At 38.8% G+C, this 27825-nt stretch overlaps 2 protein-coding genes across 21 annotated transcripts; one reads left to right on the forward strand and one right to left on the reverse strand.

Annotated features, from left to right (window-relative positions):
* Positions 1 to 17030: 17030 nt before the first annotated feature.
* LOC116249867 (protein RICE SALT SENSITIVE 3-like) lies at positions 17031 to 19585 on the forward strand. 2 transcript variants are annotated; one of them, XM_031623173.2, is made up of 7 exons: positions 17031 to 17857; positions 17966 to 18019; positions 18113 to 18277; positions 18370 to 18475; positions 18569 to 18610; positions 18691 to 18747; positions 19130 to 19585. In XM_031623173.2, the coding sequence occupies exons 1-7, from the start codon at positions 17712 to 17714 to the stop codon at positions 19493 to 19495; spliced, it is 936 nt and encodes a 311-aa protein (XP_031479033.1). In that variant the 5' UTR covers positions 17031 to 17711; the 3' UTR covers positions 19496 to 19585. The 2 variants fall into 2 exon arrangements, with proteins under 2 accessions (XP_031479033.1, XP_031479031.1); XM_031623171.2 differs by having other exon boundaries at positions 17043 to 17857; positions 19019 to 19585.
* A 1547-nt stretch (positions 19586 to 21132) lies between these two features.
* Positions 21133 to 26008, reverse strand: LOC116251410 (uncharacterized). 19 transcript variants are annotated; one of them, XM_050077098.1, is made up of 5 exons: positions 25685 to 26008; positions 24851 to 24910; positions 24697 to 24774; positions 21890 to 21925; positions 21133 to 21736 (listed from the first exon to the last, which is right to left on the reverse strand). In XM_050077098.1, exons 1-5 carry the CDS (start codon positions 25756 to 25758, stop codon positions 21688 to 21690), a joined length of 297 nt encoding a protein of 98 aa, XP_049933055.1. In that variant the 5' UTR covers positions 25759 to 26008; the 3' UTR covers positions 21133 to 21687. The 19 variants fall into 19 exon arrangements, 4 of the variants coding, with proteins under 4 accessions (XP_049933055.1, XP_049933054.1, XP_049933056.1 ...); XM_050077097.1 differs by lacking the exon at positions 21890 to 21925 and adding an exon at positions 22810 to 22919; XR_007572969.1 differs by having other exon boundaries at positions 21133 to 24774; positions 25685 to 25732; positions 25812 to 26008.
* Positions 26009 to 27825: the final 1817 nt, after the last annotated feature.

Raw genomic sequence — 27825 nt, forward strand, 5'->3', positions numbered from 1 at the left:
AACGACAAACGAATACGTCGATAACGGCCAACAATTTTTGACTGGTGACGTAGCCTGCCCCAAATGAATTTGTAGTTGCCCGACGTGAAGAACTTGTTTTCTGTCCAGGCTGTGCTCACGAGGAGCAGCAAATTGTGACTTTCACTTTTATTGGCATCTCTGTCTCTCTCTCTCTCGCGCGCTCTCTCTCAGTTCTCTTTCAGATGGAACATGAAGGAGACGAAGTTTTGAATCGAATTGGGTAGAAGAAGTATTGAATTGCTCGATGAGTAACTCTGATACCAGAGGCTTGGATTGAAGAATACAATCTTTGGCTTTCTCATGATTTGGCTATAAAGAGAATGTTCAACTTGTTAATTAAGATCAGCGGTCCAAACAAAGAAGGTGTACTTAATTCAGCTTTGTTCTGCTCTCAGTAACAGGAATGTGAATCTCATTAGCGTAAAACGAGTAAAAATTAATAGCAGACCCAGTTTTCCTTCCCTTTAGTTTTTGTCTCTCTTTCTCTATCTATTTAAATGATAGGTAGCCCAATCGACCGGGTTGGGTGGTGTGTAGTAACCACATCTTTAGTTTAAATATCAAAGGGTCTTATATTACTAGTGAATTTTGGAATTAGGGTGTCACTGTGGAGGTAAAGTGGATCGGTTCTTATGCCTCCTTTCATTTCTCTCTCTCTCTCTCTCTCTCTCTCTCTATATATATATATATATATATATATATATATATATATTATATATATATATATACACACGTTGTTTGGTACCTTTGGTTAACAGAGAATTTATGTTTTCCAAAAATTTTAGTAGGGGAGGGGGCATCAGCGTTTCTTGAAAATTTAAAGGAAGCGAAAGGCCATTCTTGAAAATTTTACAGATAAAAATTGAACCTTCAAAACCGTGGGCGCCCCATGATCCTCATTAGCCCGGTCGCTATTCGCTGGAAGGATAGTGTACACATTTTCGAATGGAGCTGCTTGAATTACGATCTAGTAAGGTTTATATCTGAAGTATCTAACTTTTTTTACCTTGGTAAATCACAATTGATCTCAGGTCCTTGAGCTTAGGCTACTCATTACATGGAGCCTAGTTTGGCTAACAATATATACAAACTTTATTTATCCCCTCTGTTGAACTACTTGCAATATTCACGGGTCGAGGACCAAATTCTCTCTCTCTTCTTTTATTTTGTTTTTTAGTTTTTATATTTTGTTTTTAGGGTTTGTTTTTGTATTTAGGAGACTTATTAACCCAAAATCCCAAAATTTTGTTATGCATTTCCATTTTATCGGCTCTCTCTTTCTCTCTCTTTTACTATTGCTATATAGTATGGCAAATCAAATCGGAATCACATCTAGCACTTAGGTGCGTGCTCAAGCAAAGAAATGCTAGAGTACCCTAACGAAGTAGTTTGAGACTTTGAGTACTCTCTTCTTGAAAAAAAAAACACAAAAGCATTTGGGTCAGTAATGGAGTAGGCTTCATAGTTGCGTACAGTCTCCTAAAGTTTATCTATTTTCGCATTAGATTGTCTCCAACCATTTGCTTATTTATATATTGAGGCCCCTGCATTCATTTGTTTACTGCTCTTCAAAGTTCAAACAATCGTTACATATTTGAAAGACCTAAGTTTTTTTGGATTAATGCCCTTCAGTTAAAAATTTATGTCTCGGCCACCGATTTGTGTGGGTTGTAATACCTAGTAGGAACTAGATGCCCATTTTAGTGTTTTTGTAAGAAGATAGTATTGAAATTATTGATTAGCAACCAGACTGGTGTATCCCTCTACTATATAAGACAAGGGTAACATGCTCACATGCAGGGGCGGAGGGAGGGGGGTGCCGGCTGGGCCATGGTCCAGGTAAGCGCAGGAAAAAAAAAATTATATTGAAAAAATCAATTTTTTTTAGTTTGGCCTGACCCGTCGCTCCTCTTGACTCGACCTGTCGCTTCTCTTGGCCCGACCCGTGGATCGTTTGACTCGCCCCTGAAAAAAATCCTGACTCCGCCCCTGCTCACATGCGTCCCTTGGGTGCGTGGGTAGTGAAGGCATATGTGGGCTGATGTGGGCAATTTTGTTTATTTATTAAAAATTTGTAACTATGCTAGTGCAGCTTATTGCCATGTAAATTAAGCCAAAGAAAAAGGTAACTAGTGATAAAAGAGTTTCACATGAAATAGAATTATGTAAAGAAAGCCAAAAAAAAAAAATGCAATGTTACTCCCAACAATCACACAAAACCATTGGCTTGTCCGTTCTTGAAGAAGGAGAGACAATTGAGATTCATATCACGTGTTGTATGTTTACGACCTGATTGTATGAGTTGTTAGGCATCTGAAAGCAGTAGAATAAACAAAAGGAGATAATGTTGATCTCTGAGCTTGAAACTTGTCCTTTACCACACGGCACTGATCCTTTGATGTGGATGTATCATGAGGACGGGAAGACTAGCTATTACGATAATAATGGTGAAGATGGTGATAGTCATGATTGGGGCCTCAAGTGATAAGGTCTTCATCTCTGCATCCCGTTGCTCTCCTCTTCTCTGCAGAGGACCATGCACGTTCTTCACCTACTCCATGGCTGCCTGCCACTGTTGACAATTTATTGCCTGCAAAAAGAGAATCACTATTGGGTGGACTACTTCATAATTGGTCATATCAGTGTGGGAGGAACAACTTTTATTTATTTGAATATTTGCAGATCCGTCATCGTATTGGAATTGGCAATCTGTTTTTATATGGTTATTCTCCAATGTGTTCAATGTGCTTCCTTTCATATTGATCATTGGGATGTAAATGGTTGGGGCTTCTACGACGTGTTCAATGCGTTCTATTTCATGTAAATATATTGGTGCTCGGTAGATAAAGTTATGTACATCAAGTTTTAGATCCAAATTTGAGTATGGTACAATTCAGACATGAACATCATGCAATTGAGTATCACCAGATCGACTTTAAGCTAAATAAATCCAACTTATATGTTTTAGCGGTCTCATAATTTTGGACCCTGAATCCAAGTTTGAGATTGATAGGTCTACATCCAATTAAGGCAATTTGGTAAAATAAGGAGTAGATCTGTTCCTTTTATGTCTCTAGGGCTCCATTTCTGATCTTAACGGTACATGAAATCCATTGTTTAAATAGCATTGAAGTTCAATGTGACCTAAATTAATCAACTTTCTTAGCATGAAAGAAGAAGAAAGTAAGGTCGGTCATCCCTCCCATTGAAGTCCACTCCCCATTCAATGTAACTGGTAAAGAGGCATAGGCTTCCTTCCTTCCTTCCCTACTTGGTCATTATAAAACTACTTATCAAAACCGATGATAATTGTGGCAGAAGGCATGGCGTGAAGCGGCTATGAATGATATATAAATAAATATTTTAATGGTCTTGATAGTGAGGTACGTGGTCTACCATGAGAACTGCATGGCTAGGCTCTTTCTCTCTCCTCTCTCTCTCTCTCTCTCTATCTGTCTGGCCATCTTTTATGATTTCGGTGATGTAGCCCATGAATAGGTGTATCTTATGAGTAGGTAATAATTGGGATGGGCGACAATTTTCGTCTACACAGTGAGGTGAGGTTGAACATCACTGTTCATTTATTATGACGCAGCACATTTGTCATCGAGGGGGTCGTTTCTGGTCACCTATCATACACACAGTGGCTAATAACCATATAAAGTCGTGGCCGTAGACCGGAAGGTTGCTGGAGCAAGCTAGATGGTGAAAGATCGCAGAAGTCCGATCTGATCGAATCCGGTCATGATTAGGAAGTGACGCCAAAAGGTCTTTCGCCCATGGCGAAACCCTTTGCTCTGACTGCTCCTAGGTGGCCACAGTTTCTGCTGTCGTTAAAGAACGTAGCTCCCAGGCCACTCGACATAATGCTTCATTTTTATCATTAATTTACAGTTAATTATGTTCTCGAATCTACTTTATGAAAGGATTTTTATTCAAAATACTATGAATCAATGAAATTAATAGTCTACAAACGTATAAAGAAAATCTTAAGATAATTAACAGGTTTGAAATGTTTATCATGTTGATCTGCATGTTTCTAAACATGCTTCAAACACGCGTGCACACACGCGCATACACACACATTTGTCAGAAGTAGCTTGAGGCTCCTAGTCCCCCGTTTTGGCACCACTTAGGTCTGGCCAAATTTGTACTAACAAGTAAATCAATAGATGTTCATCAATGAAGTGTATATATATATATACTTCAGTTAAATTCTCTGGCCCTTGACAGGAGAGGTAGAAAATTTTCTGCTTCTTCCTGTGCTGTTAGTTTTTCCATGTCTTCAATTTGAAATGTCTTCTTTTGATTCTTCCTTTTACCTAGAAAACAGCAAAAGCAGATAGGCGCAGATTGATTAAGCAAAAGGTTGGTTGGGAAGGAGAGGATCAGTAGCTGAAAAGTTGATTGAAGCTGTTTGACTATTAGTTTTTGAGTCTCTTTCATCGAACATTAAAAAGTGTCCCTGCCAACCTTTCCCGTGCAGACAGACTCTTTCAATTGCTCTACTGTTAGCTACTGTTGGTGCTCTTGACAGCTCAAAGGGGCGTTTGTTGTACTCATGTGCCACTGACTGCTTCCGAATAATGCATATGCTTTTTGCCTTGCTTTAGATTAGAGATAACTATAATCATGTTGGGACCATATGTAGGCTTTAATGAAGTAGAAAAACGTGCGTCAAGGAAATTAATGGCACCGAGATATTGATGATAGAAAGTACATTTAACACCAGTGGGGGCGTGCTTTGGCTGGTCTAATTAGCCAGAATTTCATTCTCAACAATCAAAATAGACCCGGGAATAATCTTGGTGATGCACCTTTTTAAGATGCATGGTTAAGAGATAAGCAAGGAGAAAACATTGTTAGCTAATATTGAATTATTAAACCTGATCTCCTTTTTCTCATTCTTTTTTCTCTCGACCATCCATCTTGGAAAGATGGATGACCAAGATTATTCCTTGTGAGCCTAGTGATATATATATGTATATGTATAAATGCATTTTATTAATCTGATACTGTACACTTCTTTTACATGTTACTTAATATATGTACGTTAATTATTTTATATACTACGAATACACATAGAGAGAGAACTTGATAGCATACGTTAAACGTGGTATATATGTCATGTCCTAATATTATGTTAGGTAGAATATATGATACAAGATTTTGATCATGTACTATGACATACCTATATGCATGAGATATGTATATGATTCCACTCAGTCTAGTTTGATCATTCCAAGCATCATTGGCACTGGGTAAATGTCCAATAGGAGCCAAGTCAAACGAGTCTTTTAGAACGGCATGCGAGTTTTCGAATATTAGTTAAAACACTTTAAGATACACTTAAGCATACCAAGTTTGAATGTTTCTGAAAAATGACGACATTGGACAGCAATTTCAGAAGGCCTTGAACATTATTCTTTACAATCTTCACTGATTAAGCAGCCATTTGCATGCATTGCAGGCCTGTCGTCACTTCAGGTGATTGATTAATGCGGAGGGAACTTCCAAAGTGAAGAAATAATATCACCCCACAAAAGATTAAGAAAAGCAAAGGAGAGTATATCACAAGGAAATTCGATGCTACGTGCAAATCATATATCCTGTGCCATATCCCTACTGTGAAGAAGTGAAAAAAGGAAGGCGTGTTGATAGAAGACGTCATTCTGGAAAGTAATCAATGAAGGGGAGGATGGTGCCTGTCTAGCTATGAACGAAACCTTGGCTAGCTTCGGGAGTTTTTTTCCGAGATACCTAATTAGAGAGCGACAGTGACAACAGTGACCCGTTTCTCGTTTGTTCGTTAGCACCAGTTGCGCCTCTACCGTGGAACCCACCATCGCCCGATGACATGCCACTTGCAGCCCTTGAATTTGCTGCAGGTATGGTGGGCTTTGATGGTTAATCTTATGGCCTGTTGTCACTTCTGCATCACCTTGTTCCTTCAGTATGACAACCAACATCGTCTTTAATTTTTGGGTTTTTCTTCTATGGTTTTCTTCTTTTTATCTTGTAGAGATAAGCATGAGACCTGCTGCTGTCTGCACACCAGAAAAGTTATCTGCTAAGGATTTTCATGTTGGATTTGGTGGATCAGGTTTTGTCCAGGAAATGAAGCCGACCCTTAGAAGGAGCTTTTGATGCCCTCGAGTTATATATTCATGGGGTTTCCGTGGAGGATTACGTTTTCCTTTCTCGAGTTGATGTCATAGATACATAGATAGAAGACTATTGTACCCGTGACAATTTTGGCCATCTCTCTGATCCAGAAAAATGGAAAAGAAGAAGAAGAAATTAAGAAGAAAACTAGCTAAGAAAGTAGGCTAGGGTTGTATTGGTTAAAGTGATATTGCACTAAAGAATGCAGGAAAAACAATTGAATGAAAGGTATACAGATGGAAAAATTAATGGGCATATTAAAACAAAAAGCCGACTTGGTTGACCAACTCTTCCAGGCTCTGTGATCAGGAAATAATTCTCATCGTCATTTCGTTTTCTCTTAGATGCAGAATCCCTCTGTAAGGGCCCAATCTAAAACTAACTTGAGTGCATTGGTATGAGGGCATACAACCTATGGCAGATCCCAACTTAACTTGTAGGATTTTTTGTTTACATCAGCACCAAAGCTACGAATTAGGAGAACTAGTTGCAATAAGTATGGCACACGACCATATAGACCTTTTAAGATTTTTGAAAATCTCTTCATGAATATAAAACTATTCTCAAGTGCTTTTGCAACAGTATTTGGAGGGTTATGCCCTTTGATTAGACTAGATTCTACTCGATCCTGTGTAGTGCACGTATGTGCATATATGATGATCTTAGCAACCATAGCTGCTAATTAAGTTCACCTAATCTGAAATGACAGAAAATTTTCATCGTCTTACTGTGTAAATTCAAACATATCACCAATGAATTTGAAAATTTCTCAGGAAAAGAAAGAGATGAGGCCCCTTCGATCGTTCGCTGATACTCCATTATTCCAGTATAGTATAGGGCACGCACTGTGAGTTCAGTGGTAGTGTCTCAAAGTGCCTCAAGCAAATTAACACAGTACCGGGGTACTGTCTTTTGGTGGTGGTTCACTCAAGAATGTGTCTGTATACCTGAAAAAGTAATGCACTGAATCAACACTCTTTTTTTTACATAGCTTTCTAGCTCATCAACAGATGTCTGGGCTCACTTTTTGATACCATTGTTCTATATGAATTAGTACTCATAAGGCTGGAAAAGCAACGATACACTTCCTTATGTCTATGCATGAATTTGACCAATATACACAAGTAAGTTGATATGCGTGCACTATGTCTAGTCACATGCAATGACTTGTGAATTAGTTGTGCATCTGCACCCAAGCACTGAAAGAGTCAGCCCACTTGCTCAAAGTAATAAAGCTCCGATTGAGAGGCTCTTCAGGATATAAACTCACATTCCCGTTTATATGGACCAAATTCATGTCAATATCTTAAAGAATTCGAGTAAAACTATAGATTCGACTTTTTTCTTATCATGATCATGAAAATAAATGATGCGCAACAGTTTCAAACGAGTACTAGAACATATATTGTTGGTTTGTAGATCAGGCATCGTATAATTGGGTGCAGATGGATTGAATTCAGATCAGCTAACCATGTCGAGAACTCTCTTGATTGGTTTGTCTCAATGCAGCTTACAAAAGGCCCTGCCATGAAGCCATGTCAGGTGTATGAACAGCCAAGCCCAAAATCTTTCTTTCTTGTGCTTGTCCTCATTAGGCAATTAGAGATCAATCTTCGAAATTTAATTTAGCTCATTCAAAGGCACCTACTCTGTTGCTCACTGATGTTAAACTAATTATTTTTTCACAAGAATGTTAAACATAACCCAATCACTATATTAGCTGTAGGCTTCACTTTAACTGTTATGTGAACAAAAAGATCACAACAAAATTTTGGTAAAAGTTATGTCTTGGTATGGGGTAAACATGGGATATCCAAGTGCAAAATGGGTAATTTCCAAAAGCATCTAAGCAGTGAGCGCACCTCGAGATGAGTGTGCTTCTATTCCTACTTCGTCAGGGCCTCAAATAGCACGGATCGAGTTGTGTGCACAAGGGTGTGCATGTAAAAGTATACACACAGAGGAAAAGGAAGAGGGATTGGGGTATTTCTGAATTTTTTTATAAAGTAATATCTATTTTAGACTTTTTAACATTTTCATAACCTTTTTTACCCTTTTAATATGTTTTTTTTTTACTTTAAACAGGGGTACTTTGGTCAATGCACACCCCTATGCACAATTTTTCATGCACAGGGGTGTGCATATATAACCCGTTTCACTTGAGACAATGACATGTTCTTCGTCTGGCCTTCTAGGCTGGAGTCACTGAAGTATGGGAATCCAAGATAAGGTCACTACTAGATGAACCATTTATTTCTTCCATAATCAAGCATCCTCCAAAAAGGATCTTCTCAGCAACTTCTCAGCAACTGTAAACAGACTCCCCAGCCCCACTTAAAGGACCTCAAAAGGGAGCAACTTTTGTACTCGAACTTCGTGAGGAAAAGAGGCCAAAGGAGAATTCTGAATTTATTTAAAAAGTTTTGTTAAGCAATAAGAAATCAAATATCATGGTTGAAGGAGTCTATCCATCACATATTTGCTTAAGGAAGAACATGGCATAGTCATCAAGGTAAAGTAGGTGCTAACTATCGCTCCATAATCTTTCAATTTATGCTTCTTATTATCCATATATACCAAGAAAGGTGTACAGCCTAATGAGGCTACTATAAAATATTTACTCACAGGTGAGGCAGGCTCTTCTATTCTCGACAAGAGATCATGCTTCAATAAATAGTGAACAGTCTTACCAGTCTACAAATCTATCACTTTTAGGAACTTTGATTGCACTTATTATATCCATCATTGTGAGGATCAGGTTCAAGCTTTCCTAGCCGTGTTCATCAATGGACACTTAAGGTATAGGAAAGAGTGTGGTTCATTTGACAAATTCCTAGCTCTATCGGCTCAATCCTTTTTATTAATAAAAGATAGTTGGAATCTAATTGCAATTGATTATGAATAAAAATCACTCACAACTCACAAGCTACGACTGGTTTAAGACTCCATTTGGTAGCTTCAAGAATAACTTCATTAACTTTACGAGTGACATCATAAGTAGTTATGCCAAATACGGGAAACTTCAAGATTTTGCTCTTAAAAAACCCCACAAGAATCTATGTCTGACTCAAGTTTACAAGAAGGACCAACCCTCTTTAGGTCTCTCTACAGCATGAAGTAACCATATATGAAAGTGGAATTCCACAAGTTTTGCAACTGCACTAAGGAATAATAAGAAGGCATAAAGCATAGCAAATAAGGAATTCACTCAATATTGTTATTAATGATCAATTAATTGAATATCTTGAATAGTCCTGAAATTTGAAACTACCTGTTATTAAATAAGAACCTAGGGTTTCAGTTCAAGCTAATTGAAAGTGCTTGGTACTTCGAATGTGCATTTCTTGTGGCAAACTCACAACATCAGGCAGTTTTTATTAAGACAAATGGGAAGATTGACAGGCTTTGACCACTGGAAGGTAATAATAAAGCTTGAGGCATGAAAATCATTTACATAACCCAATACAATTTGGGATAACCTTTTGGGTTATAGTCCCGCCTTACCAACAAAATGACAAAATATTGAAAAGACTAATATAGGAAGCAAACTAATGTTTCTAGCAGTGTGTCCCATCATTGGAGACACTAAAAAAGTGAAAGTCTCTTATTGCTTAAATAATACATAACCCAGTTTATAGCTCTATCTTATGTCCCACCTGATGTTCATTTCCCATTAGAAAGAAAAAGAAAACATAGTTTAATCGTTTTCGTTTGACAAACATTTTGATAGCTACTGGTTAATCTGCACCCTTTTAGTTACTTTCCGGACTTAATGTTGGACCAATTTTAATGGTCTCTTTCAAAATCAAATCATATCAGGATACATAGGAAGGATTAGATTGTCCTTATAAGCTACCCAAATACACTACCATCCCAAGCCTGTAAAAGGTGACATTTTGCAAGCATATAACCTGTAGGAACGATGCTGGGTAGGCGTTGTCTCTCACACGCCTTATTTAAGGATGGATCAGATGACTACTTGGTTTAAAACAGGAACGAGCAGGGAACACGAACCACCCCCAACCAATTGTGGGGGGCGGAGGAGTGTGTGTGTTGTTGGGGTTGGGTGTTACCATTTGTCGTTGATGACTAATGGGGCGTGGCCTATGTCTCAGGACACTCTAGATGCCCTATAGGGCAATCATTGGTAGTCTGATGGAAGCAAACTTTTTTTCTTGGAGAGGCCTTCTCATCACCTGCTATCGCCAACAGCGATCTAGGAGCACATCACCAATGATCTTGAATTGTCGGTGATAGTTGGGTGAAGCAAGAACCCCCTCCAACTGTGGGTCAAGAGAGGTTTGCCTCCTCTGCCCCTGTGTTGTCTTCTTCTTTTTGTTTACAGTCGTTCAATAAAAATGAATCAGATGACTCTAGATAAGGTGTGTGAGGGGCGACACGTGCCAAGTATCATGCAATGGAAGCACTAGCAATGGTTTTTGGTCTAGCAACAGTTAATGGTATTTTTAACGATGGTATGTGTAGCATTTAGGCATGACTTTTAAATATTTAACCATCCTTCATCATCCACAAGCCAGTAGATTTCAGTTTAGAGGCAAGAGGATTTCTCAATTCAAACCCAAGTAGAGAAATCCACAAATTTCATGTAGTTGTAGCTTTCTCATGTCCTATGTATCTGAAGGTCAAATTGGTTGCTTTTCTTCACTTTAACATGGATATAAAGTTTAATTAGCTGGTTGACAAGTATAACTTCACATGGTACATTTAATGGAGAATTAAAGTAAGTACATTAATATTGGGACATGATATGGTGATTTTTACGCCTTTAAACATGATAATTTGCATAGTATGATGGTTAATATGTCAAATAGTTACTTTTTGTACAATTCAAATAAGCTGCTTTATAATTTTGGAGGGCATTTGATAAGAAAATTGTGCTCTTTAGAGGGCGTTTAAACAGTTTGGCCAATAACATCATGCATGTCCTAATTCTAAGAAATAATGTCTAGCTGGTGTTTAATTGTTGGATATAAAAACAACATTTATAATTGCACTATATTTCTTGAAACGAGAATATGAATTTCTTACAATATATGTGAGCATGATCTATTGTATTCTAGCAGGCAATTCTATCAATTGGTGGAACACTCAGTCCTTAATTAATAGGGGTATGACTTCAAGGAAGGGACTTCATCGAATGGCCAACCCATTGAAATTATTGAGAATACAGTCTCATAGGTAGCACATATGTGACTCTAGAACACAAATTATGTTATTCTTACTAAATGTCCTTTTAAGTTGCATCACTATCTATTTGATTGGCTCAAAGTTTGCTGCATGAAGTGTATATTCTTTATAATAAGTTTGAATGTAACGACCCGACCTACTCCTGGGCTTGGGCCTTTAGTTTAACGGATTCCAACCCACCGCTAGCAGTTTTGGTTTCAGCTCAAAAAAACAAATAAAAACATCTTTTATAAGCCCTTTAAGACCTCTCTCAATCTTTAATACATACTAAATTTTTGGAGTGTTACAATCCACCCTACTTAAGGCACATGTGTTTAAGGCACATGTGTTTGCATGTGTGTAGGACCCTAGGTCTCAATCTTGAACCATGCTTTGATACCACTGTAACAATCTGATCCACTCCCGAGCTTGGGGCCGTGATTTGATTGATTTCAACTTGCTCCTTAACAGATTTATTTCCAACATGAAAACAGTTATGAACCAAAACAAGTAACTACTTTAACAACTTTATTTATAAGTCTATGAACATCATTTATAATCTTCAATATAAAACTAAACTTTTAGACTTGAAACCATAGAAACTTTCTTGGTAACTAAAGAAGGGGTCCATGGAGGTTATGTAAACCAGATCCTTGGTGGTGGCCGCAATCCCATGGTCCTCAGCGGTCGTGCACGAGTGATTTCCGCCATTATGAAAAGCTAAGAAAAGAAGCAACGAGCAAATTGAAAATTAAGGGAACAAACGAGCAAAGAGTGACATTTCTTTGGCGTCATGCATATGCAAAAGAGTACCTCATGGGCACTTTAAGGTGGTAAACAAATGGCAAAGGAGAGGAAAGGGGCCGCCGTGTTGAGGCCACCAGCCTTCACGTGAAATATTTGGAGCTTTTGGGGTGAGATGGTGACAGAAAGCGAGCCTGTTGGTTTTTGGAAGGACAGAAATATTGGCATTGACCAATATATTTTGTGAAAATCCCTCTTCTCTACGAAAATTGAAAGGAAAAGAAAAAGTATCCTTTTCAGCAACTCCAGTCTAATCGTGGGCATACATCGAGTATTTTGGTCTTTCACACACTCCATTCATATTGTTCTTGCTTTACTTTAGTTCTGCGGAAAAGAAAAGAAAAAAAAAAAAAAGATTCTCAAAAAGTGTGTGATGTTTTCGAATTATTCTTCACCAAATGGGACCAACATGCATGTCGAAAGAAAAAGGAATGCATTGATCCTGACGGCTGTCAGGGAAGGCAACCAGGAATCACCAATCTCATGTATAATGATGATTACCGACTTTTCTGAAAGGTCTTTAATTTGTTTTACACATGTCCATTTGTCAACCATCTGATCATAATTTAGCACAAGTGCTCATATTTCATAAAACACACACACATATAAAGATTTGCTTCACATTATCTAAAGTGATAACGAACAACTAAGTCCACTAAAGTCACCAAGAAAAGCGTCATCCCATGCAAGTGGGCAGTAACTTGTAGTACGTCGATTTTATTTTAACTTGTAGGTCATATGTAGTTGGTAGTTTACTGCACGGAAATAAGGATCAAAGGGAACACGCTGCATGTGAAATGTAACACTTTATGAAATGGAAGGAGGCGATCGGAAGGGATCGAAAGGTGGAGCCATTGAATAGACAAGGCTGAGTTAAATTTTGGCCTTTGTTTTTCTTCCTGTCCTTTCGAGCCACTTCCCGGTTCGAAAGAATAATTGCTACAGTGGGAAAGAAGAGACAAGGGTGGTCCTCATGTAAAACACACCCTAATATGGCAGTAGAATGGCAGTATAGAGAGAGAGAGAGAGAGTGAGAGTGAGAGATCTACTTGCTCGCCCCCATATGGAGTACCAATAAGTGAGTGAACGTGTCATTGTCTTGGATCTACTCCCTTGCTTTTCTCTTTTCCGACTAAATGAATTTTCCTGCTCATGAGATTTGGGATTTACTGGACTGCAAAACATGGGATCCACAAAGATTCCACCCCGAGTTTCTATTTCACTCTGTTTATATGTATATATAGGACTATTGAAGTTGTTTGAGTTCTACATTTGCAACTTATTGTCTACCTTCTAATTCCCTTGAAATCGATGACCCAGGTAATTTTCATAATGGTCTAGCATATATATATATATATAGTAATTTCTGACAACCCAACCATAACAAAAGAAAAATATGAAACTAGATGTGTAGGTTGGATTTGATAAGGTGAAATGGATGGACTGTATGGACCCTTTTCTGTCGTCATTGTGTGAGATCAAATGATTAAGAACTCATGAAATGCTCGCTTCAAGAGGATTGATGAAAAAAGTATGGGCGGTTGAGACATGCTGCATATTTGAAGTCTCATGCATTTATCTCGCATTGACCGTTTTGAATAAGAGAGAGAGAGAGAGAATAATAGACGGGTTGGAACGATACCAGCCATTAAAGATATCCATATTGATGGCTGGAACGAAAAAAAAAAAAAAAGAGAAAAAGATATTAAAACAACCAAAATATATGCTTTTTTTTTCTTTTTATCTTCTGACATCCATTGATTTTGGGTACCCTCAATGGTTAAAATCATTCTTAATAAGCCTAAAACTTAAAGGAGGTGCTTGGTAATAAGAACAATGCATTAGTACTATATAAATCTGTTCCATAGTCATGAAACATTGTTGGCTTTTCATTTCTCTCTCTCTCTCTCTCTCTATATATATATATATATATATATAAATTTGCTCTTTTATCCCTTGCTATTTCACCTATTATATTTCTCAGATCGTTCTTGCTTCTACATTATAGGGATGGACAAGAATCAAAGGTCCGCAAAGTTCCAAAAGTCCACGACCTACTTTATTAGAGGAAAAAATATACAAAGAGAAAATCAGAACCAACGCTATAATGAAGGGAACATATTGGAAAGTGAATACAGAATAAAAATAAAGAACCCCATTTATAAATTCAGAGAGAGAGAGAGAGTAGATCACTGCCCATTGCCCAACGACCCAACAAAATGCTGTGGCCTTACGTCATGAGATCAGAGTCTGACCCCTTTAGCGCTTAACCTACGGCGTCGTACAACACCCATAATCAATCAATACTTAGCATTCAAAAATTTGCAGTTCTCTAAAACGATTCCTTCCATTAATATTTCCCCTTTGTTTCCGTGCTGGATGAGAGTTGTTATCCTCGCGATTTCTGCCATTAAAGACAGCTCTGAGGTCGAGGGAAATGACATTCTGCCAAGCAGACTTTACATTATCATTCCACACAAATCAACGGTGAGGGCTTCAGATTTCGTCGGTCCCCATCATTAAATTAACCTCCCTCACCCCAAGATCTTGTATACCATTCATTAACAGGGCCTCGTTGATCCGCACCAGCCGCCCATTCAGCAGGTGAGTTCCTGACCGTAATCTGAAAGGAATGACTTTAAGTTAATGAAGCTCCTTGTATCGATCGTTCCCTTCCATCTTCACTATCATTTTTTTAAGTATCTGAATTAAATGTTCTGACATTGATGACATCCATGGGAGTAAAGCAGACTGCGTTTTCTTACAAAGGGTACATTGATTATTGCTATTATTTTCTGGAGGGGGAGAGTACATTAATGATATGTGGAGGTCGGGCCCATAGATTGTGCAATTATGAATGTGACCATAATGACAAAAGTTGAAAACAGCAAAATAACAACCAGAAGATCAAATTCCATGGAAATTTTGATTTTTTATTCTCAAGGTTTCGTTCTTTGAACAGCAAAATGTTGCAAAAGGCAGAGAATGGGTGAGGGACAAACATTTGCAGAAAAGCCAGAGCGAGGTGCAGGTAAAGAGTAAGAAAAGAAATAGAAACCATGATGTTTTCCTGAAAATAGCTATGTATAGCGATATACAATTAATTTGTACAAAGAATGATATTTTCTCTAAGATGAAAACCAGAAACATTGCATCGTTCGTGAAATTCGGAGTATACCAGATACATTCCCCCTGCGATTCTCATCTAAGTAGGCGTGTTTAACCAACCTGAACCAAACTACAGAAATGATTCTGCTTCTTCTCTTTCAACAGTTTTAATTTCATGTCTGTGGTTCAATCTGCACAGATGAAGCAACCATTCTTTTTCGCTCTAGTATTGATGGTGGCATGTGCATATCGGCATCATGGTGAACATGTTTTCCTGTTGAATGATGAAGATGGCAAGTATGGGGCATCATGGGAGGGCATGCATGCATGAAGACCACAGCATTGTGGGGACATGAGCATGCAGACACAGCAGGACCCACAAAAAAATTGAATCCATCCCTACCATTGATTCCGAACCAACTCCACCACCACCATCCCAACATCATCATTATCATCAGTAATAATTGCTGCAACAATAATGAAAACAATAGTAACATCATTGTGGTTATCATCATCAGTGAGATATTACGAAGATACCTCTGTACTTGACAAGAGGAAGGAGACAAGGGCCAGGTTAGGTGGTGGGCTGAGGTGGGTCTGAATCCGGTGCGGTACGGCCGGTCAAAGAAAGGGATGGTACTGGTGCCCTTTGGCAGGAAAGGATGGGGGGTTGGCGAGGAATTGGGGGTACCAACCCCTTGTAGAGACTGTGACATGAGGCCGGCCATTGGCAAAAGGCCGAGAGAGAGAAAGAGAGAGAGAGGTACACATTAAAGGAAACCCAGCTCTGGTCATCATGAGAAACTTAGGAATACAGTACTGTCTGTATTTCCAGAACCTGTGAGGCATCAATTCTCCTAAACACTTGCCTTTCATGCCGCAGCAGGTAGGTAGTTCAACCCCCATTTCCTCTAGGATCATGATTCTACCCAAACAGCAAAAGTACAAAAAGTAGAGGCTGGTGCCATCAATGATCTACTTCCTTCTTAATGTTCTGAAGAATTAACTGCATGGGTGCCACCGAATATTTTCCCTTCTTCCCCTTTCCTCTTCCTGTTTTTGAATTGTTTTGCTTAACTAGCTAGTATAAAAGTCCACCATTTTTCAGTTATTTTGGTCATGCATTGTCCCAGAACTTTCTGCTGTTCTCCTCTTTGTTAGTTCAGTATCTGTGTGGGGCTGAAACATGTCGGCTTTGTAGCAAGGAACATGGAACCTTGTAATCAATCACTATTAAATCCGGCCAACCCCGCGAGTGATCTTTAGTTGGTATAGCATCAGCACCACAATAAATAAAAACTGATCATTAGGGAGAAATTAACGTGTGGTCTCTGCTGGTCTTGCAAATGATCATCCACTGGATGACCAGATCTCAACTCTTGATGTCGTTGGACTTGCATGCCTCAAAATCGTTAGTATTCACAAGTTTTGTTCTTGATCAAGATTCGTCGGATGTGGAAGTTGATTTCCTAGCGCTTACTTTCTTTCAGTTTTCATGGAAACTAGCAAAGTGTTCACATATGTAAAATTAATGGATGTCAATAAACCGAGGTTATAACTGTGTGCATGTTGCGGAAGAAAAATGATGTATATTTTAAAATATATGCTTTCTTGGAACGGTTGCATCTTCTCATCGTCATATGATCAGCCTCTTCTGGAATATTCTGGCAATAAGATCACTATATATTCATGCATATTTTCTTATCATCTGATTATGCACACACACACACAGGTGGGGGGAGAGAGAGAGAGAGAGAGAGAATCTTTTTTCCGATGAACCATTCCGATCGAATGAAAGTTGCTGGAAGTCCAGTATAGCATTTTTGAATCATAAATGAGACCACTTTATCAGTTTTCCTTTTACCTTTTAGCATCACGCAAATATTTATTGTGTAGATTTATAATACGGATATCCTGACAGTGAAGAGAGAGGAAAAAGAAATCGACCATGACCATTTATCGCCGTGAAGAGTCACTCGTGGAAGTTCTCTAAAATTCTTTTCACGTTCAACTTTCTTTTCACGCACAACGCTTACAGTTTTGGTGTTGGACGTAGTGAACTTAAGCCTTCACACTGTGCAAAATATTAAGAAACCACAGTGTGGTGTAGGTTAAGTTTTCCTTTTCGCAACACATGATATTTTTATTAGGTTTACAGTAGCCATTTTATCACTTTTGAGGAAGAGGTTTGAATGGTCACGAAAGAAGTAGGAAGAGGTGGCCGTTGCCCGTTGGGAACTGGGAAGGGAAAAGTATGACCAAGGATAAGACATTGACAACAAGAATTAAAAGCATGATAAATACTGTAGCTGCAGTGCAGATGGTTCAAGTATAAATGAAGGTTTTCAGACGGGTGGAAAGAAGCTTCAAGAAGAGAGGATGGTGGGGGGGTTTTGCAGAGAAACGGAAAGGAAGCCGGTGAACAGATGGAGGAAAGCCTCACCCATGGGATGCCATTAGCTGTTACTCATCTGCTCCAGCACACTTTGAGAAGTCTTTGCGTTCACGATAACTCACAGTGGGTATATGCAGTCTTCTGGAGGATCCTTCCCAGAAATTACCCACCACCCAAGTGAGTAAAAGGACTGCAAATAGGACATTTTTCCCTGTGTATGGATTTAGTCATACAATGTTCTCGACTGTAATATATCTTTCTGAAGTTTTTATCTTGACCTCGCAGATGGGATTTTCAAGGAGGACCATATGACAGATCTAGAGGAAACAGAAGGAATTGGTATCGATAACCTGTGCTTATTATATCAGATAGAAATTCTGCTATAGAATCTATCGTCAGTGCTTATTTTGATGTGCATATGCATCTTGTTAGGATACTTGTTTGGGAAGATGGTTTCTGCAATTTTGCTGCATCCATGGCCGGATCAGGAAATCCCATGGAGTCAACTCTTTATATCAAAACGGAACCTCAAATGAAAGGTCTGCAACCTGAGCTCTTCTTCAAGATGTCGCATGAAATATACAACTATGGAGAAGGGTATGCGCTATTACAGTTTGTGAAGCCATTGGCAAAATTTGACATGTATAGATACAACTCACTGTTTTATGCCTTGACAAATCTTTGAGCAGTTTGATAGGAAAAGTTGCTTCAGATCATGGTCATAAATGGATCTTCAAAGAACCTAACGACCAAGACATCAATTTCGTGTCTGCATGGAACAATCCTGTGGATTCTGTAAGTTATAAGATCACGTCTCAGCCACTTTAACCTTATCTTTAAATTTGGTTAATTCTCTAACAAAGTATTGATATTTTTATGGCTTTTCAGCAACCAAGGACATGGGAGGCTCAGTTCCAGTCCGGTATACAGGTTAGGATTCTAAATCACGAAGTCGCCAACTTTGAAAGTTAAGTTCAAAGGCCTTGAAACACCAGCCTATTCTCTTGCAGACAATTGCACTTGTTGCAGTTAGGGAAGGAGTGCTGCAACTCGGTGCAGTTAACAAGGTAAAACAATCTCTCTCTCTCTCTCTCTCCCCCCCCCCCCCTCACAACCTTTTCTCTTTTCTCTCTCTCTCTGCTGTTGTTGAGATCTGTGCTCGTGGTGATAAAGAATGCTTAATTGGGAAAAGCCTTCATTTTCAAGGGTGTTGGTATGCTTGGGCGTTCACACTGAGGAAATGCATTGAGTCCACTCAAAGTTGAATAATAAACTGGTCTGGTTGAAAAAAGGAAATTCTAGGTAACGTGAGTTTATCTAGCAAACAATGTTTTGCAGGTGATTGAAGATATCAACTATGTGTTGTTATTAAGAAAAAAGTTTAGTTACATTGGGAGCATCCCTGGAGTCCTTTTACCACATCCTTCATCTGCTGCCTTGCCAATCCAGAATGAAGGTTGTCCTTTCGTTCCAGACAACAACTGGCCAATCCCAGCGAGCCCGACAACACCAATGACGATCAGCCATGCAGATCAATACGCAGACTACCTCACTCTTGTTTCCAATCTCCATGACCATGACCAGCTCAAGATTACACCTTCCATGACCAGTCTTGAAGCTCTGCTATCCAAGCTTCCTTCAGTTGAACCGGCTCCTTCTGGAAGGGTAGCCAATTATGGGCCCTCGTCACAGTACGTATCAGCTTCGCTGGTAGGGAAGGCAAAAATGGAAGAAGATGATGACTTTTGCCCATCAAGCGAGCTTGGTTTTGGGGGAGGAAGTAGTAGCTCAATGTGCTCATTCCACCAACGCTAGCTTCAATCGAGCTATGGCCTTCTGCTTTCAATTAGTGTTGTACGTGGAGTTTGAAACTTTGTGATTATCAATTTTATATAAGTTAGTTAAGCTCATTGTGCCTGCACACACACACACACACACATAGAGAGAGAGAGAGAGAGAGAGACAGACAGACAGACAGACAGATGCCGCGCAGATTAAGAAAGAAAGAAAAAATAGATGATCTCCTTAGCTGCTAAACTCACGGCCACGAATTGTCATGTTAAACTGCAAGCAGAAGCAACTTCGTGTGCACATCTTCAACCGTCTGATAGATTTGCCTCCTAAACTTTAATGGCAGAAACCAACCTCATGCAGGAAATTTTGCCTGTGCCTTCATTTTAACTAATGTTTGCTTAGTCCCAGAAAAGGTGCGAACTATATACGTACCAGTCCATTTGATTAGATAGCTAAAAATCAACCAAATTCGCATTCAAAATTCGGCTTTTTCGTTTTGCTTGTGGGTAGTGTGAAGAAGGAGCAGTTGATGATGTTCACGCCCACATAGGCCACATGCTTTCGCATTCAAACAGAACTAGGTTCGACCGTGCTTGTGTGTCAAAAGCAGGAAAATTTTAGCGTAATTCACATCGATGAACATCATATACAGCTTATGTCAGTGAAAACAAACAAAAGTTCTTCAGGATCTGCTGGGCAACGAGATACGGAAGTGAAAATTGCTTACTAGGGATGAGACGAAGAATCTTAGACCTCACCAAGACATTGTACATGTACGTAATTGGAACAAGACTAGAAATGGGAAGGGATAGTTGAGTTGACATGACACTTCATCCGTCTTCCTTTCGGTCGTAGCATTGAGAGAACTCTGATAAAAGATCCAATCATATCCCCCGCTTGCGCGCACCTGCCAATAAGCAGTCCCTGTTGCCCTGAATTTGTTAACATTGTGAATTTCTCTTGGAAATTTAAATACAAAAAGTTTATTTCAACAATGGCTACTATAGCAGATGGAAAAAAAATAAATAAAGCTGATGGGAGTTTGCATTGATCTCATCTGACAAGTATAACAACCAGAACATTCCATTCAGATCCACCATGAAAAGAACTTGGCAGACCGCATTCCATCTTGTAAACAGATAATTGAATCTCATAAGGGCGCCTGTGGAGCAGATCGCTTGTAATAAGGAGCATTTGGGGAACAACTGGCCCCATGTTTTCCCACAGAGGGGCCCTGTGAAATGGTTTTCGTATAAATGATTACCGACATATCGACATTATTTTCCACTCAAGAATGATTAATACAGCCACGTTTCTAGGATCAGATGAGCATCAAGTATTCGCTAAAGAATGGTTAATCACTCATACACACAACTCCTTGCTCTGCAAAGGTTAAGCGGGTAGGCCCACATGCTCGAAGTTTTGGCAATGTGCAGTTTGCAAACCCGATACCTCAAGTTCAAACCTCGTGAAATATGAAAAGTAAATTTTAGTCGGTTAGCCACCAGACGTTATTGGCCTTATTTTTTCCTCTTGACTTCGTCTTTGGCATGCTAAGCTAAATATAATCAAATTGCTTAAAAGCATACATCCAGCTGTAAGTCCTTCGGTAACCATTAACAGTAAACATTTTCTTATCCTTAACAAGCGCATCAACGTAAAAAGAACATCAATGACATAGCACCACCAATAATTGTCTGCAGTTTCTTTACATACGCCTGAGACACTTTTCCTCGAACAATAGTTACAACTTCCGTCAACTTTCAGATCACTTGACGATGGCCAATGGCAATAGCATTGATAAGAAAAATATACATCCAATAAAGAAACCAAGTTGCACACACGCTACTAGAAAAACAATGCGTGTCAACGTGGAGCAGCAAAAAGCTACATACAGGCTGGAATTGGCCGGTTCCCTCCACGACCTGAAACCTTTCCAGACATGTTTTAGGGTCCAGGTGGGCAATGCTGCTAGAATGATCCCACTAGAAAAGGTTACATATGCTCTTTTTTGAATATAGAGAACCCATTTTTGTTAGCGGGTGCCAGATATAGATCAATAGTCCACACAGCCTGAGCTGTTTCATACATAATCTGAGATTGCACCGCTGCACCAAAGATAGGCATATAACACCATAACATATCAGTGGGCCACATAACCTTCTGATTGGCCCCTTGTTGCATTTGAGATCATGACTTTCAAGGACAGAACTCTAACACAGCCAGCTGTTTCCAGACACCATTTGGAACTTGTGAATCACCCTGAGGGGGCATTTCAGGTAATTAGAGAGGAATCAGATACTATGAGCAATATGCGACATTGTTCTCTAGCTCACTGTATGCCCGCAACAGTAAAGAACATTTTTGAAAAATAACTTTTAGATCAAACAGAACAGCAGAGAGAGAAAAGGAAACCTTCTATAAGTTAATGGAAGGCTGCCATTTGCCAACCTGTTCCATGATGCAAAACAAACATAAAACAACAGAAAGAAATGGTTTGTCTCAAGGGAAACGATAAATATCATCCTTGATCCAGAAACTCAGAAGTTCATCCTTTTGTTTGACAACTGAGATGCCAACGATGGATAGAAGCAGTTTAAATGCATAAGTATCAAGTAACAGATCACAGTTGGCCCAACGGGGTTTGGTGCAGTTGGAAGAGCTTCAGCTTTCAGGAACAAAGCCCATGAGTAACCCACCAAAACACATATAGGCCTTGAGCGCACTAGCCAAGGGGTTATACGGTGCAACTCTGCAACTAAGTCTCAATGCCATTGCAGCTTCCTCGCGTAAAAAGGGGAAAAAAGAAAAAAGACTCCTAAGTGATCATGATAATTTTCTTGTATAACAGATTATTACCATTTGGGATGACAAGCAATCTTGAAGGAAATATCTGTCAGGAAAGGATATACAGCAAAACTACAAGAAAACAGGGACAACGGTACTCATGAATGTGCACAATGTACAACAGCATTCCTCCGGTCAAGGTTATCAGTTGAATGAAGTTGTCAGTCTTATCTCTTCTGCAAGCACTAACTTGAATTATTCTGTATGACACCTCTATGACATAGGACATCTTCTTTTGAAAAAATATCATAGAAATTTTTTCCTCATGAAATAACTTGTTTAAAGCCTTAGCTCCTGATAAAAAGATGATGTTCCTAATTGTATATTTTATAAAATTTCCTTCAAATTTGAGAAATATGACTACTCCACTCTTTCAATGTTTGTTTCCTCCTCTTCAATGATAGCATATGTATATGGATATTTCAATTTACTGCTGTCCATGTTTCTTTGTGTACATCATATCAGAAATTTCACAAAATTGGATGTACCCCCATGTCTTCGGTTGGGTTTTTTTTCATGGGAAAGTGCTGGGCGGTCTTTGGACAAGTTGATGTGCAATAGACAGATGATAGGTTTGTGCCAACAGAGCCTCTCGCACCTTCACATAGAATGAAGAAGAAATTAAGGCTGGATCCTGTTCAAGATCTAAAAGCAAAGCTACTTAAATAACAACAGATCCACAACTGAACATGGTCTAAAACTAGCAAGCCACATAGGACAAAGTTATTATACAGCAAAAAGTGGTGATGACAACCAGGCCCCAAAATCAATTGAAACACTCCAATGAAACCTGCAATCAGTGATGGCCACATGAATAAATCAGCAATGTTTGACAAGAAGATAACTCTGCCGATTATCATTAGTAATAAGTTCCAAGAAGTCAGTCACTTTGTCAGAATTGCTTCAAGAATTCCTCTTTATGTGATTAAAAGAATCACTTACTCAACATGTCTTATGTTGCAAAAATTTTGGGAGTTGTGTGCACTTCTCATCAAGTATGCTGCTCACAATCACTATGACATAATATCAAATAAATAGATAAGATAGATCGTCTTCCTTCTAAAACCATAAAATGCTTAAGAATGCTTTCCAAAAGTATGAAAGAAAACATACCCAGACATTTCTTCAGGGAGTTCCAGTGATGACAAAATGTGACACCAAAAGCTTACCTCCTTCAATTGCAGGGAGGGGGGGTATGGGGTGGCTAAGAAGCTAGCCTATCTCATAGTCTCAGGTCAATCTATTCATAACAGAAGGCCCCTTGTGGTGCATTCAGCTGCGCGAGAGAGGACAGAATCTCACTGCAGACAAATCTACCCAAATTTGGAAGATACCACCAGATACGGTGGCTTTCATTCACAGGCCTTGGTCTCAATAGTTCAAAGTGGCACTTTGATGGCTACATCATATATCCTATCAATGTCCTATCAATAGCCATTTGGCATGGTTGTGGCTAGCTGCAATTCTTCTAAATAACTTACTTTCTTTGACAACTTTCCAGGACAAATGAACCTCTTGCTTTAATGGAATCAATCTGGAAAAGGTTGGTTGATGAACAAATCTCCTCTGTCTTCTCGCACAATGGGATCCTCCATCTTTTCCTAGAGGTCCTTTTTTCTGCATTTTGGTAATAATATGGCCAGGGGCTTATCACCCAAAAGGTTTCAGGCACAAAGACAGATTCAGATGCCACTATTGGTCAGTGACATGTCTCCTTCTAGTTGATTTTATAAGAAAAACTATTATTTGTATCTTTATTACATGAACCATCCCTTCTCTTTAAACAATGAGCTCCCCAACAATACTTTGCTTAGAATGAAAGGTGGGCACATGCTTGGTGCAATCATCTCATGCTGATATGTCCACATAGATGACACGTGCTTACAATTAAAAGCAATGACCTTATCCTGCATATAACATCTTACTTATAACCTTTTATCTAGCCAGGAAGGTAGTTGCATCTCGTGTCAGTGCTGAAATCCACAAAACTTTTGGTAGTACACGGCTTCTATTTAGCCTAACTCCTCTATCTTCATCATCCTAATTGCTGCAAACTACTGAAAGTGTCCTCTAAAATCTCTTGGAATGGGGCATCTATCTCCTGTTTCTTGGTTGTATGCCTTGCTTTCTAGAATCACCATTTATAATGACAGATTTACCTTTTTTGGTTGCGCAGAAAGTATGTTCTTTTTCGTTGACAAACGGCTTGAAAGGATAGAAAATTTCATTCATCAAATGCAACATACTTTGGCATATACTATTCAAATTAGGGTATTAAATGTAAGCCCTCTTCTCTCTAAACAATCTATATGGACAGAACACCAATAGCCAAAACAAAGAGATATCAATTAAGAACACAAAAGTTAACACCTTACTTGGCATTGTTCATCCAGATTCCAAACATAAACGCTGGCAAGTCAGTGTGGAACAGGTCATGACAAATGCTTCTGGCCCTGGTGCACTAATTCCCTATTTATGTAGATTTCATAAGCACATGTGCTACATAATGTTACCGAACTAAAAAATTACCTGACAGGATAAAAATTGCAGAACTTCCTTAGAAAAAGTCGCAATGTTGCAGAAATACCTCTAGAAAACAAAATGGCCAAGAATAACGATTGTCAGCCCAAATGACAATACTTATTTAGGAAAAAAAGACTCGTGTATACAGATAATTCACTTTCCAACAAGACTCAAATCTCAGTCACCTCACGTTACAAAATTTCCTAATCCAATAAAAATGCCATCCGAAAACATGAATAGAAAACGAGCAGTTATGGACACAGCCGGCTGCCGCGTATTCTCTAAATCATGTCAAGATAATGTGCTGCATTGCAGGACAAAATGAAATTCCCCATTTATCCAAGATTTCTAGTGATTGGAAGCATCTAAGCACTTCCTGATGGTTCGCCTGGGGATATTTGTGCATGGTATCATTTCTATAGTATCCTACATTTTAGGAGGTGATAAAGCTAGATAGCTCGTAAGGCACGACACCGGTTTTCAACTTGTAAATTCTAGATTAGCAGGTGCACCAAGGCGCTCCATCAAAACCCACACGCACAAACAAATTGCTATCCTGTATCAATGCATTAAGTTCCACAGCAGATTCATAGACAACAAGCTACTAGATCAATCATCAAAGGAAGAGAATGCAAATCACATTCACAGCCAAGAACAGAAAGAACCAACAGAACAACGAAGAAGACGACGGACAAACAACATTACCAGTCACTAATACCAACAAAGATAGGAGCTGCCAACTACCAACCTCACCAAACAAAGACACCACAAACCCCTTTCACCATCGACAACACAACAGAAGCAACAGAAGAACCAAAGCCTCTGCGAGTACCAACTTACTTGATTTTCTGCACACTGGCGGCCCGTTTGGTTGGTTCGCCCTGGCTCCTGTAAGAAAATCCATGTCCGGTCATGTCCGAGGGTGCAGAGGTCAGAGAGAGAGAGAGAGAGAGAGAGAGAGGAAAACCTGAGAGCGGAGGCAAAGAGGAAAGGGAACAGAGGGGATAGGTTCGTCGAAAATGTTAAAAGGGCCGTTTGGCAACAGTACCGGTCAAGGCAGATTCATAGAATAGAATACCACGAAGATCAGCGTCCAGTTAACCCATTGCACAAAAGAGTTGCATGTGTTCTTCCATTTCAATTCTAATCTGAGACGAACTTGGTTTAGGCATATGCAATAAGTTAGAGGTGGTAATAGCTTCATCCGAACCTATTCCTTTCAAAGATAATACAAATATTTATTACCAACAAGAAAAATGTTGAAGTAAGGACAGGATCGATTTAGTATATTCCTAGATGTTCCCAAATTTGCATGGCCTTTTAAAAACCTATAATGAGTGCAAGATTTTGACAAGGTAAATTGCATTTTTTGGCACTGATTAGGTTAGCTCCGAGCAGGATGATCTTAGAATCTGAATCCAGGACGTGTGCAGTAGATCAATATCTGCATCATGATTGGCTTAATGTCCAAACTCAAGAGAGGTAGGGTTGATTGTTTGGGTAAGCGGGAGGAGAATTTCACCACCCCAGAGCTTAGCTCCCTTCCTTTTCCCCACCGTCAGGGTCTAGAACTGCATCAGTAGACAATATTTTGGAAGACAATGTTGCATTTTTGTTATTTATTTACAAGTTAGATATGAATTTGGCAAAAACCCATTTAACTTTTTGTGCATTTAAACAAGGGAAAATTAAAAGATCTTCCAAATTATTAAAATGAAGTGTTTAAAAGTGATTTCTGCTCTACCGCTCAGAATTTCAAATGTCTTTTCAATAATGCTAAACCTGAACTCCAAATTTTTTTTTGCAGTTTAATGAGAAATACGAGCATATGTCTGAAAATATTCATTCTTTCTGTCACCCTTCTTCTTAAAATCAAGATAACCCATTGGTCCTGCTTAATAAAGAGGAAGACCCACCATGAGATCCAACCGCCATGCCTTATCAGAATAATGCCATGCAAATGCTCAAAGAATAGGGCGACAAACTGGGAACTTGGTCTAAGGCCAAAGAAGGTAATAAAGTACCTCAAGTTAAAGTTTTATCAAGGTCAGAAAATTAGAGATGATATATATATATATATATACCAAAAGTCTGCTAACCATGTTCAAACTCTGTAAACAAAACTCATGTTGTCATGGAATTGTGTCTCAGAATGCGGAATGTTAATAGATGGAGCACATCTTCATCTCGTCTTGTTTGCAAATTATGGTAAATAATCTAACATGAATTGCCAGTCTCTTCCTACTCATAAATGACGCAGGGATTATCTAAGGGGAGCTTATAAACGATTGTAACATAATGCCATCAAAATCTAGATGAGGCTTCCTACCTTTTTGTGAGAAAAAAAAATGAATATGGATTTCAGTCTTTTGAGAAACTCCTCAACACTGTAAGAGCGATGTCGGCTCGATGGAATGTATCAAGTTTAGTTGTTCGAGGATACTCCAAGTTTACATTTCAAACTTTAACGGGCATTCATATGCCAAAAAAAAAAAAAACTGAAAATTAATGATGTTTTTGTATATAAATAAAATAAATTTTGTGTGGTGTGAGCAAGGTACAATGTAGCTCTAGATCATAGAGCATTTTAATCATTTTTAGCTCATAACACGTAGTCCCTTGCCCGGAGCCATACTCTAGAGCCACTTTGTAAGCTCAACAATGTTCTTTGGCAATTAATTTAGCAGTAATTGGTTAAGTGCATGCCCTTTTTCCGAAGTTTTTTTTTTCTGAAATTAATGACAAAAAATAGTTTAAAAATGAAATTTTGTTAGGAAAAACAAAGGAGGTAAGGCAGATGAACTATATGCCCTAAGTTTTTTCTTTCCTTTTCTCTGCTGTTAAATTTTTCTTGTATAATTTAAAAAACGAAATGGAATTCAAGAATTTAAACATTTTTTTCTTGTTAACATGTTTGTCATGGCCTTTTACCCACCAATGACGGTGAACGATACATAAAAAACTATATAAAAAATTACACC

This window comes from Nymphaea colorata, chromosome 3 (assembly GCF_008831285.2).
Source record: "Nymphaea colorata isolate Beijing-Zhang1983 chromosome 3, ASM883128v2, whole genome shotgun sequence".
NCBI classification, from domain to species: domain Eukaryota; kingdom Viridiplantae; phylum Streptophyta; class Magnoliopsida; order Nymphaeales; family Nymphaeaceae; genus Nymphaea; species Nymphaea colorata.

Coding starts and splice junctions, on each gene's coding strand:
- LOC116251410 (XM_050077096.1), bottom strand. CDS start 25,758: ATGACCGGACATGGATTTTCTTACAGGAGCCAGGGCGAACCAACCAAA. Junction 24,911..25,684: donor GCCAGTGTGCAGAAAATCAA/GTAAGTTGGTAC, acceptor TTTGTTTTCTAG/AGGTATTTCTGCAACATTGC. Junction 22,920..24,696: donor ATCTGGATGAACAATGCCAA/GTAAGGTGTTAA, acceptor TTCTATGTGAAG/GTGCGAGAGGCTCTGTTGGC.
- LOC116249867 (XM_031623171.2), top strand. CDS start 17,712: ATGGAGGAAAGCCTCACCCATGGGATGCCATTAGCTGTTACTCATCTG. Junction 18,476..18,568: donor GGAACAATCCTGTGGATTCT/GTAAGTTATAAG, acceptor ATGGCTTTTCAG/CAACCAAGGACATGGGAGGC. Junction 18,748..19,018: donor AACTCGGTGCAGTTAACAAG/GTAAAACAATCT, acceptor AATGTTTTGCAG/GTGATTGAAGATATCAACTA.